This window comes from Ranitomeya variabilis, chromosome 3 (assembly GCF_051348905.1).
Source record: "Ranitomeya variabilis isolate aRanVar5 chromosome 3, aRanVar5.hap1, whole genome shotgun sequence".
NCBI lineage: Eukaryota > Metazoa > Chordata > Amphibia > Anura > Dendrobatidae > Ranitomeya > Ranitomeya variabilis.
In genome coordinates, this window is record NC_135234.1 from 483,641,964 (window position 1) to 483,659,144 (window position 17,181).

Consider the following 17,181-nt stretch of genomic DNA (forward strand, 5'->3'; position numbering starts at 1 on the left):
CACTATTTAGACGTAGAATCTAAAAAAGAAGACACCACAGAACCGAATAAGAAGATGACAAGGAAGATAATTCAGAAAAAAAACATCTATAAGCAGGGGCGTAACTACCGCGGTCGCAGCGGTCGCCATTGAGACCGGGCCCCGCAGGTCAGGGGCCCCGGGCCGGCAGGTCTGAGCAGGGCCAGGCTGGCCATCGGGCACTTCTGGCAAATGCCAGAAGAGCCGATGCCAGTAGTGGGCCGCTGCACTGTTCCTCCCCCGGAACCCTCCCCAGTGCCGCCGCCGCCGCCGCATTTAACTATACCGGCGTCTATGACACCGGTATAGTTCAATGCAATGATGGGAGGAGAGAGCGTCACCTGACGCTTCCTCTCCCATCATTCCCCGCTCTGCCTCTGACAGTACACTGCGGGTGCGCGATGACGTCATATCATCGCGCACCTGCAGTGTCCTGGGCAGACTTCAGCCGCCAGGAGCAGCGCGGGCAAAAGGAAAGGTGAGGAGAGTTTTTTTTTTTTTTTCTTTTTAACCGGACTGTGGGGCCATTATCGGGGGGGGGGATGAGATGTGGGCTGTGCTCTATATATCCCTGTGCGGGCTCTGCTGTATATACCCCTGTGGGGACTCTGCTGTATATATCCCTGTGCGGGCTCTGCTGTATATATCCCTGTGCGGGCTCTGCTGTATATACCACTGTGCGGGCTCTGCTGTATATACCACTGTGCGGGCTCTGCTGTATATACCACTGTGCGGGCTCTGCTGTATATAACACTGTGCGGGCTGTGCTCTATATACCACTGTGCGGGCTCTGCTGTATATAACACTGTGCGGGCTGTGCTGTATATACCACTGTGCGGGCTCTGCTGTATATAACACTGTGCGGGCTGTGCTGTATATACCACTGTGCGGGCTCTGCTGTATATAACACTGTGCGGGCTGTGCTCTATATACCACTGTGCGGGCTCTGCTGTATATAACACTGTGCGGGCTGTGCTGTATATACCACTGTGCGGGCTGTGCTCTATATACCACTGTGCAGGCTCTGCTGTATATAACACTGTGCGGGCTGTGCTCTATATACCACTGTGCGGGCTGTGCTCTATATACCACTGTGCGGGCTGTGCTCTATATACCACTGTGCGGGCTGTGCTCTATATACCACTGCGGGCTGTGCTCTATATACCACTGTGCGGTCTGTGCTGTATATACCACTGTGCGGGCTCTGCTGTATATACCACTGTGCGGGCTGTGCTGTATATACCACTGTGCGGGCTGTGCTGTATATACCACTGTGCGGGCTGTGCTGTATATACCACTGTGCGGGCTCTGCTGGATATACCACTGTGCGGGCTGTGCTCTATATATCCCTGTGCGGGCTCTGCTGTATATACCACTGTGCGGGCTGTGCTCTATATACCACTGTGCAGGCTCTGCTGTATATATCCCTGTGCGGGCTCTGCTGTATATACCACTGTGCGGGCTGTGCTCTATATACCACTGTGCGGGCTGTGCTCTATATACCACTGCGGGCTGTGCTCTATATACCACTGTGCGGTCTGTGCTGTATATACCACTGTGCGGGCTCTGCTGTATATACCACTGTGCGGGCTGTGCTGTATATACCACTGTGCGGGCTGTGCTGTATATACCACTGTGCGGGCTGTGCTGTATATACCACTGTGCGGGCTCTGCTGGATATACCACTGTGCGGGCTGTGCTCTATATATCCCTGTGCGGGCTCTGCTGTATATACCACTGTGCGGGCTGTGCTCTATATACCACTGTGCAGGCTCTGCTGTATATATCCCTGTGCGGGCTCTGCTGTATATACCACTGTGCGGGCTGTGCTCTATATACCACTGTGCGGGCTGTGCTCTATATACCACTGTGTGGGCTGTGCTCTATATACCACTGCGGGCTGTGCTCTATATACCACTGTGCGGGCTGTGCTGTATATACCACTGTGCGGGCTCTGCTGTATATACCACTGTGCGGGCTGTGCTGTATATACCACTGTGCGGGCTGTGCTGTATATACCACTGTGCGGGCTGTGCTGTATATACCACTGTGCGGGCTCTGCTGTATATACCACTGTGCGGGCTGTGCTGGATATACCACTGTGAGGGCTGTGCTGTATATACCCCCTGTGCTGGCTGTGCTGTATATACCCCTGTGCGGGCTGTGCTGTATATACCCCTGTGCGGGCTGTGCTGTATATACCCCTGTGCGGGCTGTGCTGGATATACCCCTGTGCGGGCTGTGCTGGATATACCACTGTGCGGTCTGTGCTGGATATACCACTGTGCGGTCTGTGCTGGATATACCACTGTGCGGTCTGTGCTGGATATACCACTGTGCGGTCTGTGCTGGATATACCACTGTGCGGTCTGTGCTGGATATACCACTGTGCGGTCTGTGCTGGATATACCACTGTGAGGGCTGTGCTCTATATACCCCCTGTGCTGGCTGTGCTGTATATACCCCTGTGCGGGCTGTGCTGTATATACCCCTGTGCGGGCTGTGCTGTATATACCCCTGTGCGGGCTGTGCTGGATATACCACTGTGAGGGCTGTGCTGGATATACCACTGTGCGGTCTGTGCTGGATATACCACTGTGCGGTCTGTGCTGGATATACCACTGTGCGGTCTGTGCTGGATATACCACTGTGCGGTCTGTGCTGGATATACCACTGTGCGGGCTGTGCTGGATATACCACTGTGTGGGCTGTGCTGGCACCCAACACCATGTTGCAGTGCAGGAGATTCCTGCAACAGTCCGAGGCGTATCTAGGGGAAGCGGGGCGGGGGAAGGTGGGGGGGTTGTGGGGGCGGGGGAAGGTGGGGGGGGTAGGGGGGGTAGGGGGTGGGGTGGGGGGGGTAGGGGGGGTAGGGGGTGGGGTAGGGGGGGGTAGGGGGTGGGGTGGGGGGGGGTAGGGGGGGGCCCCATTTGGAAGTTCGCACCGGGGCCCATAACTTTGTAGTTACGCCACTGTCTATAAGCCTGTAAGTCACTGAATGGACATACCCCCACTCCCCAAACAAAACTTTGTTTTTTAACTACTTGTGGATTTTGGAGAGTTTCTAAACCAAAAGCACAGTAAAAATTTCAGTGTGAACAAACACTAAAGACGTGCACAGAGGGTTTTTTAGGAGGTTTCGCAGCAGAAATGTGGAATCTCTCCAAATGATTCTCAAAAACTCAAACCTTGGAGGTTCTGCTCAGTGGCTATGTGCACATGTGCAAGTCTTTTTGCAAAGTTGTTTTTTTTCGCCGAAACTAAGCAGAACCTCAAAGTTTTTGTTTGAGGAGTTTTGCCTTTTGAGGAGAATTTGAAGAGTGTCCTGTACGTTTCTGCTCCCAAAAGTCCTCAGAATGCTACATATGCACACAGCCAAAAGCTCAATGGGCCTGATTAATCAAAGCTTTTAACAGACAACTAATGTAAAACGCCTTGAAAAGTTGCAAAATTTTAGCACTCAAATTTTGCGACTTTTGGCTTTTTCACACAAGTTTAAAGCAGCTCCGCAAAAATAGGCATATATTGGGAGAAGACGGGGCTGCACTTGCCTACCAAATTCAGCAAACATGTTAGCCTTCACCTCCTGATGAATTTGGCGCATGTTATCAGTTGGATGCAAAGATTTTAATTAGTGATAAGTGAACGTGCTTGAATAAGGTGTTATCCGAGCATGCTCATTTGCTAACCGAGTGTCTTCAGGAAACAAATGCAGGGAATGCCTGCGAACAGCCGAGAGACATGTAGCCGCGGGGACTTGAACATATTTTTCAAGCACGCCAAAGACACTCGGTTAGCACATGACATGAGCTCGGATAACACCTTATCCAAGCATGTTCGCCTATCACTTATGTTAATATCCTTTAAATATCTCAGTTGCAAACAGTAGTTTTGTGATATACCATATATACTGCAAACAAGGAGACAATTTTCCTTAGGGGTTTATTGTATATAGTTAGGACGGGAATTAGAAATTGAAAGTGTCTCAAACTATAAGCATATGAAAGCTATCCATGGAACATGGATAACTAAGGTTATTTTTATGTAGCTTATACATGGTGTTCATACATTCACAACAATAATATATTGAATGGTATCACTCTCTGTATCTGCAGAAGGCATAGACGGCTCATACTATCTCTGAACACGCCTGGGCTATGTAGATATGGAACCAAAACGGAGTGCTGCTACGGGTGGAAGCGAAATAGCAAAGGCCAATGTGAAGGTAAACTACAACCTGCCTGTATGTTTATATTTTATATTTCATGCGATAATGGTTTGCCACGTCACAAAGTCATGTACCGTAGTTTATGGTATATGACAGCCCAAGCTGATAAGGTGGGACACAAGATCTAGGGTCCAACATCTGTATTGAGCTTCTAATTCTTTAAATACAGAATGCCTATAAATTATAAATATTATTATTTTGTATTTGTGATTATTATTCACCCCTATATAATTCCCGATTAATGAATAGTACATTAAAATTTTGATTTAATTAATAAAGACAGCATGGACCTAGTGGAATTATTATATTTTGATGTATCTTGTCATTCTCCAGCTATATGTGAACAGGGCTGTAAGCATGGCGAATGTATGGGACCGAACAAGTGTAAATGTTTCCCTGGTTTCACCGGCAATAACTGCAGTCAAGGTAAGTAAGATGACAGCAATCATGTGCTAATAATGCATAAATAATATACAATCTGATTTTACCAATCTTGTATCTTCTATGTTTGGATAAATGTTAAGACAAATTTGCAGGTATTGGTTCACTTGTGACAATTTCTGGATTAGAATTGTGTGTGAATTAATCTACAAACTAATCTACAGACTAATCTACAATAGGCCACACTGATATCAGAAAATCCAAAGCACACATTCAGTCAAATTGTAATATTTCAGCATTTAGTGATCCAGAAATTCTAATGTTCCAGCATACGATAAAATGAGAACAAAATATTGCTTATCAGAAAAGGGAAGAAAAAGTAAAACCATGGGATGGTGAAACTTTTGTCCTGCACAGTAAATACAACCCTAAGTAATAGATTTTTATATTTTCTGCTACTCATCTGGTGAATTAAATCCTTGAATTGTCATACTCTTGTCTTACTGATATAAAGATCTTAGGGCTTGTTTACACATTGAATTTTGCCACATTTTTTCCTGCTGAAAAAATGTTGTGTTTTACAGTACCTGGAAAATAAATGAGATTTCTGAAATCTCATACGCATGCCGCTTATTTTTTCCTTGAACATCTGAAGCGGGTTCAAACTTTTAGCATGTTAATTGTTTCAGCATTTTTTATCTATTCAAATGAATGAAGAAAAGTGCATAAAAAAACGCATGCTTAAAGGGGTTGTCCGGTCTAAAATGAAAAGTCTGCAGATACTCAAGTGTATGAGTGAGGCTGCACCCACTAGATGGCCATACCCACTGGACGGACGCACTCACTAGACGGCCATGACCACAGGACGCCCGCACCCACTAGACTCCATGCCCACTGGACGGACGCACTCACTAGACGGCCATGACCACAGGACGCCCGCACCCACTAGACTCCATGCCCACTGGACGGACGCACTCACTAGACGGCCATGACCACAGGACGGCCGCACCCACTAGACTCCATGCCCACTGGACGGACGCACTCACTAGACGGCCATGACCACAGGACAGCTGCACCCACTAGACATCCATGCCCACTGGACAGACGCAACCACTAGACGGCCGTGCCCAAAGAATGGCTGCACCCACTAGACTCCATAAATTTGTAAGGAGTGAGGGCACGCCAACTAGACTGCTTCTGCCCGGGAGTATGCATATCACATACGTTACCGCTGTTCCAGGCACAGAAACCATTGAATCTTCGCAGCACACAGCAAACAGTGACTACAGACTTTTGATTGTAGACCGGACCGCATCTTTTAAGCAGTGTTTTTCCTGCAAAGAGACCCACGGAAAATTTTGATGCAAATACTCAACATGTGCACATACCATAGTTCTGAGCTGCTGAAATTCCTCTATAAGCTAAGCACACGGGTGGATGTATGACGTGTGCAGCTGCACAGGGCTCTGGTACGGTATTGGGCCCACTGCCACTTTCAAAGATGCTTCCTATAGTCTGTTACATAAGGGACTAAGATATTAAATTTCATGGCTCACAAGGGGGAATTACTTTTGATGCTAGAGGCATTGCTCTATGATGACATATCAGAGAGCAAGGGGCCCATCTTTCATCCTCACACAGGGCCATCTGCTCTTCTGTCCACCCAAGGTCAGAGTCTTGGCATCAGTCTTTTAACTCCTGTACCTAATTGCAGAAAATCAGCAGATCTAAAGAATAGGAATCCATCATCAGACTGAAAAAGGGTAGTCCGTTATTTTAGATATAGCCAAAGAAGTTGTCTAGAGTTCTAATTTCATGTGGTTACAGGATCTACACGCATTACATCGGACACACTCCCAGGATGACCTCATGTTGATGTCCGGACACCTGGATTCATTCTAATAAATCATGTAATATTGTCTGTTGAGCTCCTATGAGTGGGAAAACACAAATTATAGGCTTATTCTGTCAAGATGGCCTTCTAGTTTGGCGTGCTCTGTTTATAATGTATAATATAAGAGGTCTGGAACTTTTTATTTCTGAGAAGTATGTTTCCGGATTAAGCATAATTGCTATCTCTGTTTATTCACGGTGGTGGTGCCAAAAGAAATAAATGTCAAGATTTAATTTACCCATACATTTATAAGGGAGTCATGTCTGAAACTTTCCCTACAAGTATTTCTTCTCACAGATGATGATCATTTGTGGAATTGATTAAGGTCTGAGGTAGTAGTAGTAATAATAATAATTCATAAATTACCTTTTCTATTAAATTCAAGTCTAGATAATGGATTTGTTTTGTCCAGAAATGTACAGTATTTTAGAGAGGCCAAATAGTGCTGCAGATGTACAATATTATAGCCATGCAGTATGTTAATGCAGATACATGTCGGAGATAAAGTGGGATTGACAAAGAGCATTTACAGTGATGTGATCTACTCCGTCTCTTTATTTATGTACAGACTGGCAATAAACAACTTTATAGACCACCAATACCAACATACTTTATAGACAACCAATACAAACATACTTTATAGCCCACTAATACCAACAAACTTTATAGACCACAATACAAAAATACTTTATAGACCACCAATACCAACATACTTTATAGACCACAATACCAACATACTTTATAGCCCACCAATACCAACATACTTTATAGCCCACCAATACCAACAAACTTTATAGACCACAATACAAACATACTTTATAGCCCACCAATACCAACATACTTTGTAAACCACCAATACCAACATACTTTGTAAACCACCAATACCAACATACTTTATTGACCCCCATTACCAATATACTTTATACACTACCAATACCAACATGCTATATAGACCACCAATACCAACATACTTTATAGCCCACCAATACCAACATACTTTATAGCTCACCAATCCCATCATATTTTATAGCCCACCAATACCAACATACTTTGTAAACCATCAATACCAACATGCTTTATAGACCACCAATACCAACATACCTTTTCGACCACCAATACCATCATACTTTACAGCCCACCAATACCAAGATACTTTATAGACCACAATACAAACATACTTTATAGACCACAAATACCAACATACTTTATAGCCTACCAATACCAACATACTTTATAGCCCACCAATACCAACATACTTTATAGCCCGCCAATACCAACATACTTTATAGCCCACAAATACCAACATACTTTATAGCCCACCAATACCAACATACTTTATAGACCACAATACAAACACACTTTATTGACCCCCATTACCAATATACTTTATAGACTACCAATACCAACATGCTATATAGCCCACCAATACCATCATACCTTATAGACCACCAATACCAAGATACTTTATAGACCACAATACAAACATACTTTATATCCCACCAATACCAACATACTTTGTAAACCACGAATACCAACATACTTTATAGCCCACCAATACCAACATACTTTATAGACCACAATACAAACATACTTTATAGACCACCAATACCAACATACTTTATAGCCCACCAATACCATCGTACTTTATAGCCCACCAATACCAACGTACTTTGTAAACCACCAATACCAACCTGCTACCTACAGGCTACTTCTGGCTCCTGGCTCTGACAGAGTGGTAGCACAAAAATCACATTTAATGGTTTCGTTCTCGAAGTGTAAAGAAACAAATTACTGCATTAAGTGATAGGCAGTAGATCTCTAAAGGTACCTTCACACTAAACGACTTTGCAACGATAACGATAGCGATCCGTGACGTTGCAGCGTCCTGGATAGCGATATCATTGTGTTTGACACGCAGCAGTGATCTGGATCCCGCTGTGATATCGCTGGTCGTTGCTGAAAGTCCAGAACTTTATTTGGTCGTCAGATCGGCGTGTATCGTCGTGTTTGACAGCAAAAGCAACGATGCCAGCAATGTTTTACAATGGTAACCAGGGTAAATATCGGGTTACTAAGCGCAGGGCCGCGCTTAGTAACCCGATACTTACCCTGGTTACCATTGTAAAAGTAAAAAAAAAAACACTACACACTCACCCTCTGATGTCTGTCACGTCCCCCGGCGTCCGCGCTGCTGCTCAGAGCTTCCTGCACTGAATGTGTCAGTGCCGGCTGTAAAGCAAAGCACAGCGGTGACGTCACCGCTGTGCTTAGGGCCGGCGCTCACACAGTGCAGGGAAGCTGAAGGCGAGGGACGCGACAGACACGGCAATGTAAGTATGTACTGTTTGTTTTTTTTTTACATTTACACTGGTAACCAGGGTAAACATCGGGTTACTAAGCGCGGCCCTGCGCTTAGTAACCCGATGTTTACCCTGGTTACCCGGGGACTTCGGCATCGTTGGTCGCAGGAGAGCTGTCTGTGTGACAGCTCTCCAGCGACCACACAGCGACGCTGCAGCGATCGGCATCGTTGTCGATATCGCTGCAGTGTCGCTTAATGTGACGGTACCTTGACTCCCCAGTCCCTGGTATGTTTACAGCAATGCTGATATGCAGGTTGTAAAAAAAAAATATTTTGATCTTATTCACCAAATAGTGATGCTTTGTGGTAGAACTAAAATAATGTACAGGCAAATGAAGCATTACATCTTATCTATTGAAATAAATCACCCAGACTTGCATTCGGTGTCAGACTGGGTGCCAAGGGCCCACCAGAAACATTGACTTTGGGGGCCCACTTTTCACCTGTATACAAATATTACACTACTCTCAATCACAAATTTACTTATATCTCTATATAATAATAAACTGGGAAGTTTAGTTAATGAATGCTAAAATGCTGCTTTTTTTCTGTACAGAGTGATTCAAGTGAATTATGCCAAGTACTGTTCATACAGTGGGGTTGGGGGACCAGATCTGCACAGGGGCCCACCGGGGGATTCCCCTGTTACCCTATGGGCCAGTCCGAGCCTGCTTGCATTGCTTTAAATGGACAGTGGTAGACTTCTAAAGCCAAGATCCTCACTTAAAGGGAATCTGTCAGCAGATTTTTGCTACCTCATCTGAGAGCAGCGTGAAGTAGGAAAAGAGACCATGAATCCAATCATGTGTCACTTAGTTTACTGGCTGCATAAGTTGTGATACAATAAGAGTTTTACTGTAAATGTAGCATGAGTTCAGAAAGATAACCCTGCTCACACCACAGCCTTCTGTGTACATTGTCTATTGACAGTGAGTTGCTAATCAGTGCTGGTGGCGTGGTTGGGCCAGGATGTACGTCCTGTATTGATAATCTCCTGGTAATAAAACAATTTTAGCCTAATAAGTGAGACATCACTCAAATCAGTGTCTCTGCCACTACATCATGCTTCCCTCAGATTAAATAGTAAAAACCTGATGACAGATTCTAATTAATAGAGCTGTAGCTAATAGAGAGGGTCGTGATTATGGATCTATATTAACTCAATCAGAAACCCCCCTTCTTTTACTATACAATTATCACACTATGCTATGGGGGAAATGCACATTTCTATATTTAAATCATGTGTTCTCACTAGCAGTACAATCTAATGTTCCTGAACTGCATTGCAAAGTCTGTAACACCCCCCTTAGCTGTTTGTGCCATTTATGATACTGGTGACCTCTAAGGGACCCTTTCAGGCTCTAGGGTCCACATGTGCCCCTGTAGTCCATAAAGGTCTGCTGCTGCTTCTTAAGGCCCCGTCACACTTAGCGACGCTAAGGCGATCCCGACAATGATACGACCTGTCAGGGATTGCTGCTGCGTCGCTATGTGGTCGCTGGTGAGATGTCAAACAGTGAGATCTTCCCAACGACGCAGCAGCGATGCGGCGACCTGTAGCGACCTGTACAACGATGTTGTTGGTCGTTGTGACCCTGTCACATGGGAGCTATTATGACGATTCAGTGTCTGAGTCGTCAACGAGGTCGTTGGTAAGGTGTCAAACACAGCGATGTGTGCTACCCAGCGGGACCTCAACGATCAAAAAAAGGTCCAGGCCATTCCGACACGACCAGCGATCTCACAGCAGGGGCCTGGTCGCTGCTACGTGTCAAACATAGCGAGATCGCTACTGAGGTCGCTGTTGCGTCACAAAACTTGTGACTCAGCAGCGATCTCGCTAGCGACCTCGCTTAGTGTGACGGGGTCTTTACACCTTTCCGGAAGAGCATGTTTAGATTATGATGGTCACAAGATATTATTAGTCCCTTCCTTCCTCCTGCCACAATAATGCATATTGGTTGTTGGGTTATTCAAGCAAAGAAGCTGTATCTGCTACATTACAAGCAGGTGTGAGCGATTTAACTACTACTGGTAATTTACAGACAGTTGTGCTTAAAAGTTTACATATCCTGGCAGAATTTTTGCTTTCTTGGTCTTTTTTCAGAGAATATGAATGATAACACCGGTGAAGCCATTTATTGTCAAACTACTGTGTTTTCTCTTTTTAAATCATAATGACAACCCAAAACATCCAAATGACCCTGATCAAAAGTTCACATACCCTGGTGATTTTGGCCTGATAACATGCACAGATGTTGACAAAAATGGGTTTGAATGGCTACTAAAGGTAACATCCTCACCTGTGACCTGTTTGCTTCATCAGTGTGTGTTCATAAAAGCTGAGTGAGTTTCCGGCAGGAAAGCAGGAGTCTCATACATCAGAAGGGCTTGTTTAACCCTTCTCGAAACCCCACATACAAACTGACTCCGCAGCGCCGGGTCATTCCATTGTGTGTCCACCGCCCAGCGGCGAAATTCAGAACAGTAATCCTCCGTCATTCGCTCCCCCTGGCAGAGAGCGCGTATTTTAGATTCTGCTATAGCCAATCTGTCAGGATCATCAAATATGAGTCTAAGAGCAGAAAGAAAACTCTCTACTGAGTTAAATGCAGCTGAATCAGAAGGTAATGAAAACGCCCATGCTTGGGGGTCTCCGTTCAGTAATGACAAAACCAAGCCCACATGCTGAGCCTCATTACCTGAGGAAACCGGGCGCATACGAAAATACAATTTGCAAGCTTCACGGAAAACAACAAATTTACTGCGTTCCCCAGCAAACCTCTCAGGTAAAGGGATTTTTGGCTCTGCAACTCTACCTGCAGTTTCCACTTGCACATTAGATACCACAAGACCCTGTTACTGAACTGCCCCCTTCAATTCAGTGACCTGTAAGGACAGCGCCCTCAACTGGCGGTTTATGGAAGTCATGGGATCCATGAAAAAAAAAAAATATATATATATTTTTTTTTTTTGGGGGGGGCAATTATAATGGCACGGGGGAACTGGGTAGACTAAGGTTGGTTACCCGGGCCCCTGCGATATCCCTCAGGCTAGGGAAACCCTGTCTGTCCCTTTCCCAGAAGTTACACTAAAGGTGTGCATGTCTGGGCCGCCAGGCCTGACCCTGACTCCTGTTTCAGCCCTAAGCTGAAACCACCACCCGCCACCCAGTGAAGAGACCACACACCAATCCCCACAGAAAGCACAGAGAGGGAAAACTGAAAAACGCACCACACCGCAGACACAGGAATACACTATACACTGTGTTCCAAATTATTATGCAAATTGGATTTAAGTGTCATAAAGATTTAATTGTTTTGTTTTTCAAATAAACTCATGGATGGCATTGTGTCTCAGGGCTCAATGTATCACTGAAATCAATCTTAAACACATGTGATAATTGGTTTTCCAGGTGATTCTAATTAAAGGAAAACTACTTAAAAATGATGTTCCACATTATTAAGCAGGTCACAGTTTTCAAATCACATGGGAAAGAAAAAGGATCTCTCTGCTGCCGAAAAGCATCAAATAGTGCAATGCCTTGGTGAAGGGATGAAAACATTAGAAATTTCCCGAAAACTTAAGCGTGATCATCGTAGTGTTAAGAGATTTGTGGCTGTATCTGCGCACCGATGTGTTTATGCTGATAAAGGCATAATGAGGAAGATTTCTGCCAGGCAAGTTCATCGGATTAAGAGAGCAGCTGCTAAAGAGCCATTACAAAGCAGCAAACAGATATTTGAAGCTGCTGGTTCCTCTGGAGCCCCTCGAACCTCAAGGTGTAGGCTCCTTCAAAGGCTTGCTGTGGTGCATAAACCTACTATTCGGCCACCCTTAAACAGTGTTCACAAGCAGAAATGGTTGCATTGGGCCCACACATACATGAAAACTAATTTCTAAACAGTCTTGTTTACTGTTAAGCGTTGAGCAACCCTGGATGGTCCAAATGGATGGAGTAGTGGATGGTTGGTGGATGTCCACCATGTCCCAACAAGGCTGCAACGTCAGCAAGGAGGTGGAGGAGTCATGTTTTGGGCCGGAATCATGGAGAAACAGCTGGTAGGGCCCTTTAAGGTTCCTGAAGGTGTGAAAATTACCTCTGCAAAGTATACTGTATAGAGTTTCTGACTGACAACTTTCCTCCATGGTATAAAAAGCAGAAATGTGCCTTCAGGAGCAAAATCATCTTCATGCATGACAATGCACCATCTCATGCTACCAAGAATACCTCATTGGCTGCTATGGGCATAAAAGGAGATAAACTCATGGTGTGGCCACCATCTTCCCCTGACCTCAACCCTATAGAGAACCTTTGGAGTATCATCAAGCAAAAGATCTATGAGTGTGGGAGGCAGTTCACATCAAAACAGCAACTCAGGGAGGGAAGAAATACAAGAAGAAACTCTCCAAAAACTCACAAGTTCAATGGATGCAAGAATTGTGAAGGTGATATCAAAGAAGGCTCCTATGTTAACATGTAACTTGGCCCGTTAGGATGTTTTGGAATTAAATAGATTTTTTATTCAGTTAATGTGACCTCCTAATGCTGCTAATTCCACAAATGAGCATTTTCAGTTCTTTAAAACATATCAAATGTTTAGAAATTCTACTGTGCCTAATAATTTGGAACAGTGCATTTTAAGTTTTTATTCATTTTGGAGATTATATTGTTATCATTGGGAGGTTTCTTCAATAAAATTTGATTTATACTCTAACGGGTGATTACTTTTATTAGACTGACTGTCATTTGCACCAACCATTTAGGAAAATCCGATAAAAATGTCAGTTGCATAATAATTTGGAACATAGTGTAATGTGCACAGGGCAAAACAAATACAAATAGGAAGGAGGAATATGACAAAGGATTATACACCACCAGATACGATATTCCTGCAACAAGACCACCATTCCAGACCTGGATCACCAGGCATAAAGCACAAGCTATAATCGGCGACGCCCAAAGTCCAGCGCGACTATTTAAAGGCCGTGGGCGTGACCCAGCCTCCAACCTGATTACCAGCTATATTAACCCTGAGCAAGCTGGATAAAATCTAGCTGACGCCACTGAGCGTGTAGTGGACGTAAGTGGAATTACTGCTGTCTGTCGGACGCCCTAGTGTGAACAGCATCCGACATGACAGTACCCCGCCTTCTTCCAGGGACCCCAGGGCCCTCACGACTTATAGGACCCGGCTTGTCCGGATGGCAGCGGTGAAACATACTGACCAGCCGGTCCGCATGTATGTCCGAGGCTGGTACCCAGGACCTCTCTTCCGGCCCATAACCACGCCAGTGTACCAGGTACTGTAATGTGCGGCGCACTACACAAGAGTCAACCACCTTGGAGACTTCAAACTCCAAATTGCCATCCACCAAGACTGGAGGTGGCATAGGCGCCGTGCCCACAGAACCCACCACCTTTTTTAATAAAGATCTGTGGAACACGTTGTGTATTTTATATACCGTAGGGAGCACCAAACGGTAGGCTACCGGGTTAATGATGGTGGCAACCCTAAATGGACCAATAAACCTTGGACCCAATTTCAAGGATGGAATCTTGAGTTTTCTGTTTTTTGTGGACAACCACACCCAGTCACCCACACTCAGGTCCGGACCTGTCACACGTTTACTGTCAGCCACTCGTTTGTACCTTGCACCTACGCTTAGCAAGCGCTGTTTCACTGTCCTCCAAACGGATGACAGTTGTGCTCCTAACTGGTCCTCCTCCGGGACGCCAGTAGAGCCCCCCTGACGCAGAGTACAAAACTGAGGATGGAGCCCGTAAACACAAAAGAACGGGGACTCCCCAGACGATTCCTGACGGTGATTATTTATAGCAAACTCAGCCAAAGGAAGGAATGTCGACCACTCCTCCTGATTGTCAGAAACAAAACAGCGTAAGTACTGCTCCAAATTCTGGTTCATACGCTCGGTCTGACCATTTGACTGAGGATGAAACGCAGAAGAATGCGACAACTTGATCCCCAGCAGTGAGCAAAAAGCTTTCCAAAATTTTGCCACAAACTGAGTACCCCTATCAGACACGATGTCAGACGGGACCTCGTGAAGTCTGACCACCTCCTGCACAAAAACCTGAGCCAGAGTCTTAGTTAGGCAATGAAGGCAACGACACAAAGTGCGACATCTTTGAGAACCGATCAACAACCACCAGAATGACCGTGTTCCCAGCAGAGGAGGGCAAATCTGTGATAAAATCCATGGAAATCTCCATCCATGGCCTATTGGGTACCCCGAGAGTATGTAGTGTGCCAGCAGGACGAGAGCGGGAAGTCTTAGCCCTAGCGCACGTGGTACATGCTGATACGTATGAGACCACATCCTGTCGGATTTTGGGCAACTAAAACTAACGTGACACCAACTCCAAGGTACCCCTAACCCCTGGATGGCCAGCCAGGACAGCATCATGATGCTCACCCAACACCTTTAGGCGAAGATGGAGCGGTACAAACGTTTGTTAATGGGAAGCTCTGGTGGTACCTCCACCTGAGCCTCGGCAATCTCAGCCTCAACCTGAGAGCCGAGACCACTACACCCTTTTGGAGGATGGGTACCGGATCTTCCCGAGGTTCTCCCCCCGGAAAACACCTGGACAAAGCATCCGCCTTAGTGTTCTTAGACCCCGGTCGGTACGTAACAAAAAAGTTGAACCGCGTGAAAAACAATGCCCAGCGAGCCTGCCTGGGGGACAGACTCTTGGCTGACTCCAAATACAGCAGATTTTTATGGTCGGTGATAACTGTAACCTGATAGACCGACCCCTCCAAAAAGTGTCGCCACTCCTCAAAAGCCAACTTGATAGCCAACAACTCCCTGTTGCCGATATCGTAATTACGTTCGGCAGACGACAGCTTCTTGGAAAAGTAGGCGCAAGGACGCAACTCGCCCAAGGATGAGCCTTGTGACAGCACCGCCCCCACTCCAACCTCAGACGCATCGACTTCCACGGTAAATGGTTTTGATACGTCCGGTTACACCAGAATGGGGGCCGAAGCAAAACTGTTCTTCAGAAATTCAAATGCGCGCACAGCTGCCTGAGGCCAGGCAGAGAAATTGGTACCCTTTTTCGTCATGTCAGTAAGCGGTTTAGCAATGGTAGAAAAATCTTTGATAAACTTTCTATAATAGTTGGAAAACCCAAGGAACCGCTGGAGTGCTTTTAGGTTATCAGGCCGTTCCCAATGCAGCACCGCTTGCACCTTAGCGGCGTCCATTTTAACCCCTTAATGACAGCCAATACGTCTTTTAACTGACCTGAGATATAAGAGAATACCATCCCCATACAGGTGACAATACAGCAGCTGTTGGCTGTACACTATAGCTGACAACTTGCTGCATCAGGCACGATCAGTGTTTGCACTGTCCAAATCTGTTTAACCCCTTAGATGCTGCTGTCAATAGTGACTTCATCATTATACATGGTTAACATACATGGTTAACAGTGTGGGGGCTTCCCCTTTATCCCAATTGACACCATGAGATCATAATTTTGTGGTCCTAATATTTGCCATGGTAATTCATGACCAAATAGCGGCCTTAGAGTCTGCCGGCTGTAGTAATCTGTTCAGAATTTAGAGATATTTAGGTGGTAAAAATACACATTTTCTTTCCTATCATGCCACTTTGCATTAATTCCTGCAAAGCACCTGAAGGATTAATAAACTACCTGACTGCAGTTTTCAATATGTCAGGGGGTTCTGTTTTTAAAATGGTTTAACTTTTGGGGGTTTCTCAATATATGGGACCCCTAAGGGCACTTCAAACCTGGATAGGTCCCTAAAAAAATAAATTTTGTAAATTTCTTTGAAAAATTACTGCTACATTTTTAAACCTCCTAAAATGCTAACAAATAAAATAACATTTTACAAATGGTGCTGATGTAAAGCAGACATGTGGGAAATGTATTTATTAATGTTTTTCTATGGTATGACTATCTGGATTAAAGAGATAATCATTCAAAGTTTGAAAATTGCTAATTTTTTAAAATATTTCTCAAATTTCTGATATTTTTTATAAATAAACACAAAACATATTGACCTACATTTATCATTATCATAAAGTATAATGTGTTATGAAAAAACAGTCTCAAAATCACTGGGATTTGTTGAAGCGTTCCAGAGTTATTACCACATATAGTGACACTGGTCAGATTTTAAAAATTTGGCTCCGTCACTAAGGGGTTAAACCCTGAAGCAGACACAATATAACCCAAGAAAGGCAACTCCTGAACCAAAAATACACATTTCTCAAGTTTTGCATAGAGATTATTTTCCCTGA

General features: G+C 44.9%; 1 protein-coding gene across 1 annotated transcript in view; it reads left to right on the forward strand.

The window, feature by feature from the left end:
* The window catches only part of EGFL6 (EGF like domain multiple 6), a 131,531-nt gene that overhangs the window by 22,910 nt on the left and 91,440 nt on the right, over positions 1-17,181 (forward strand). Inside the window, exons 2-3 of the mRNA XM_077296720.1 lie at positions 4,134-4,243; positions 4,580-4,672. Coding sequence (XP_077152835.1) covers positions 4,134-4,243; positions 4,580-4,672 — 203 coding nt within the window. The remainder of the gene's footprint in view (positions 1-4,133; positions 4,244-4,579; positions 4,673-17,181) is intronic.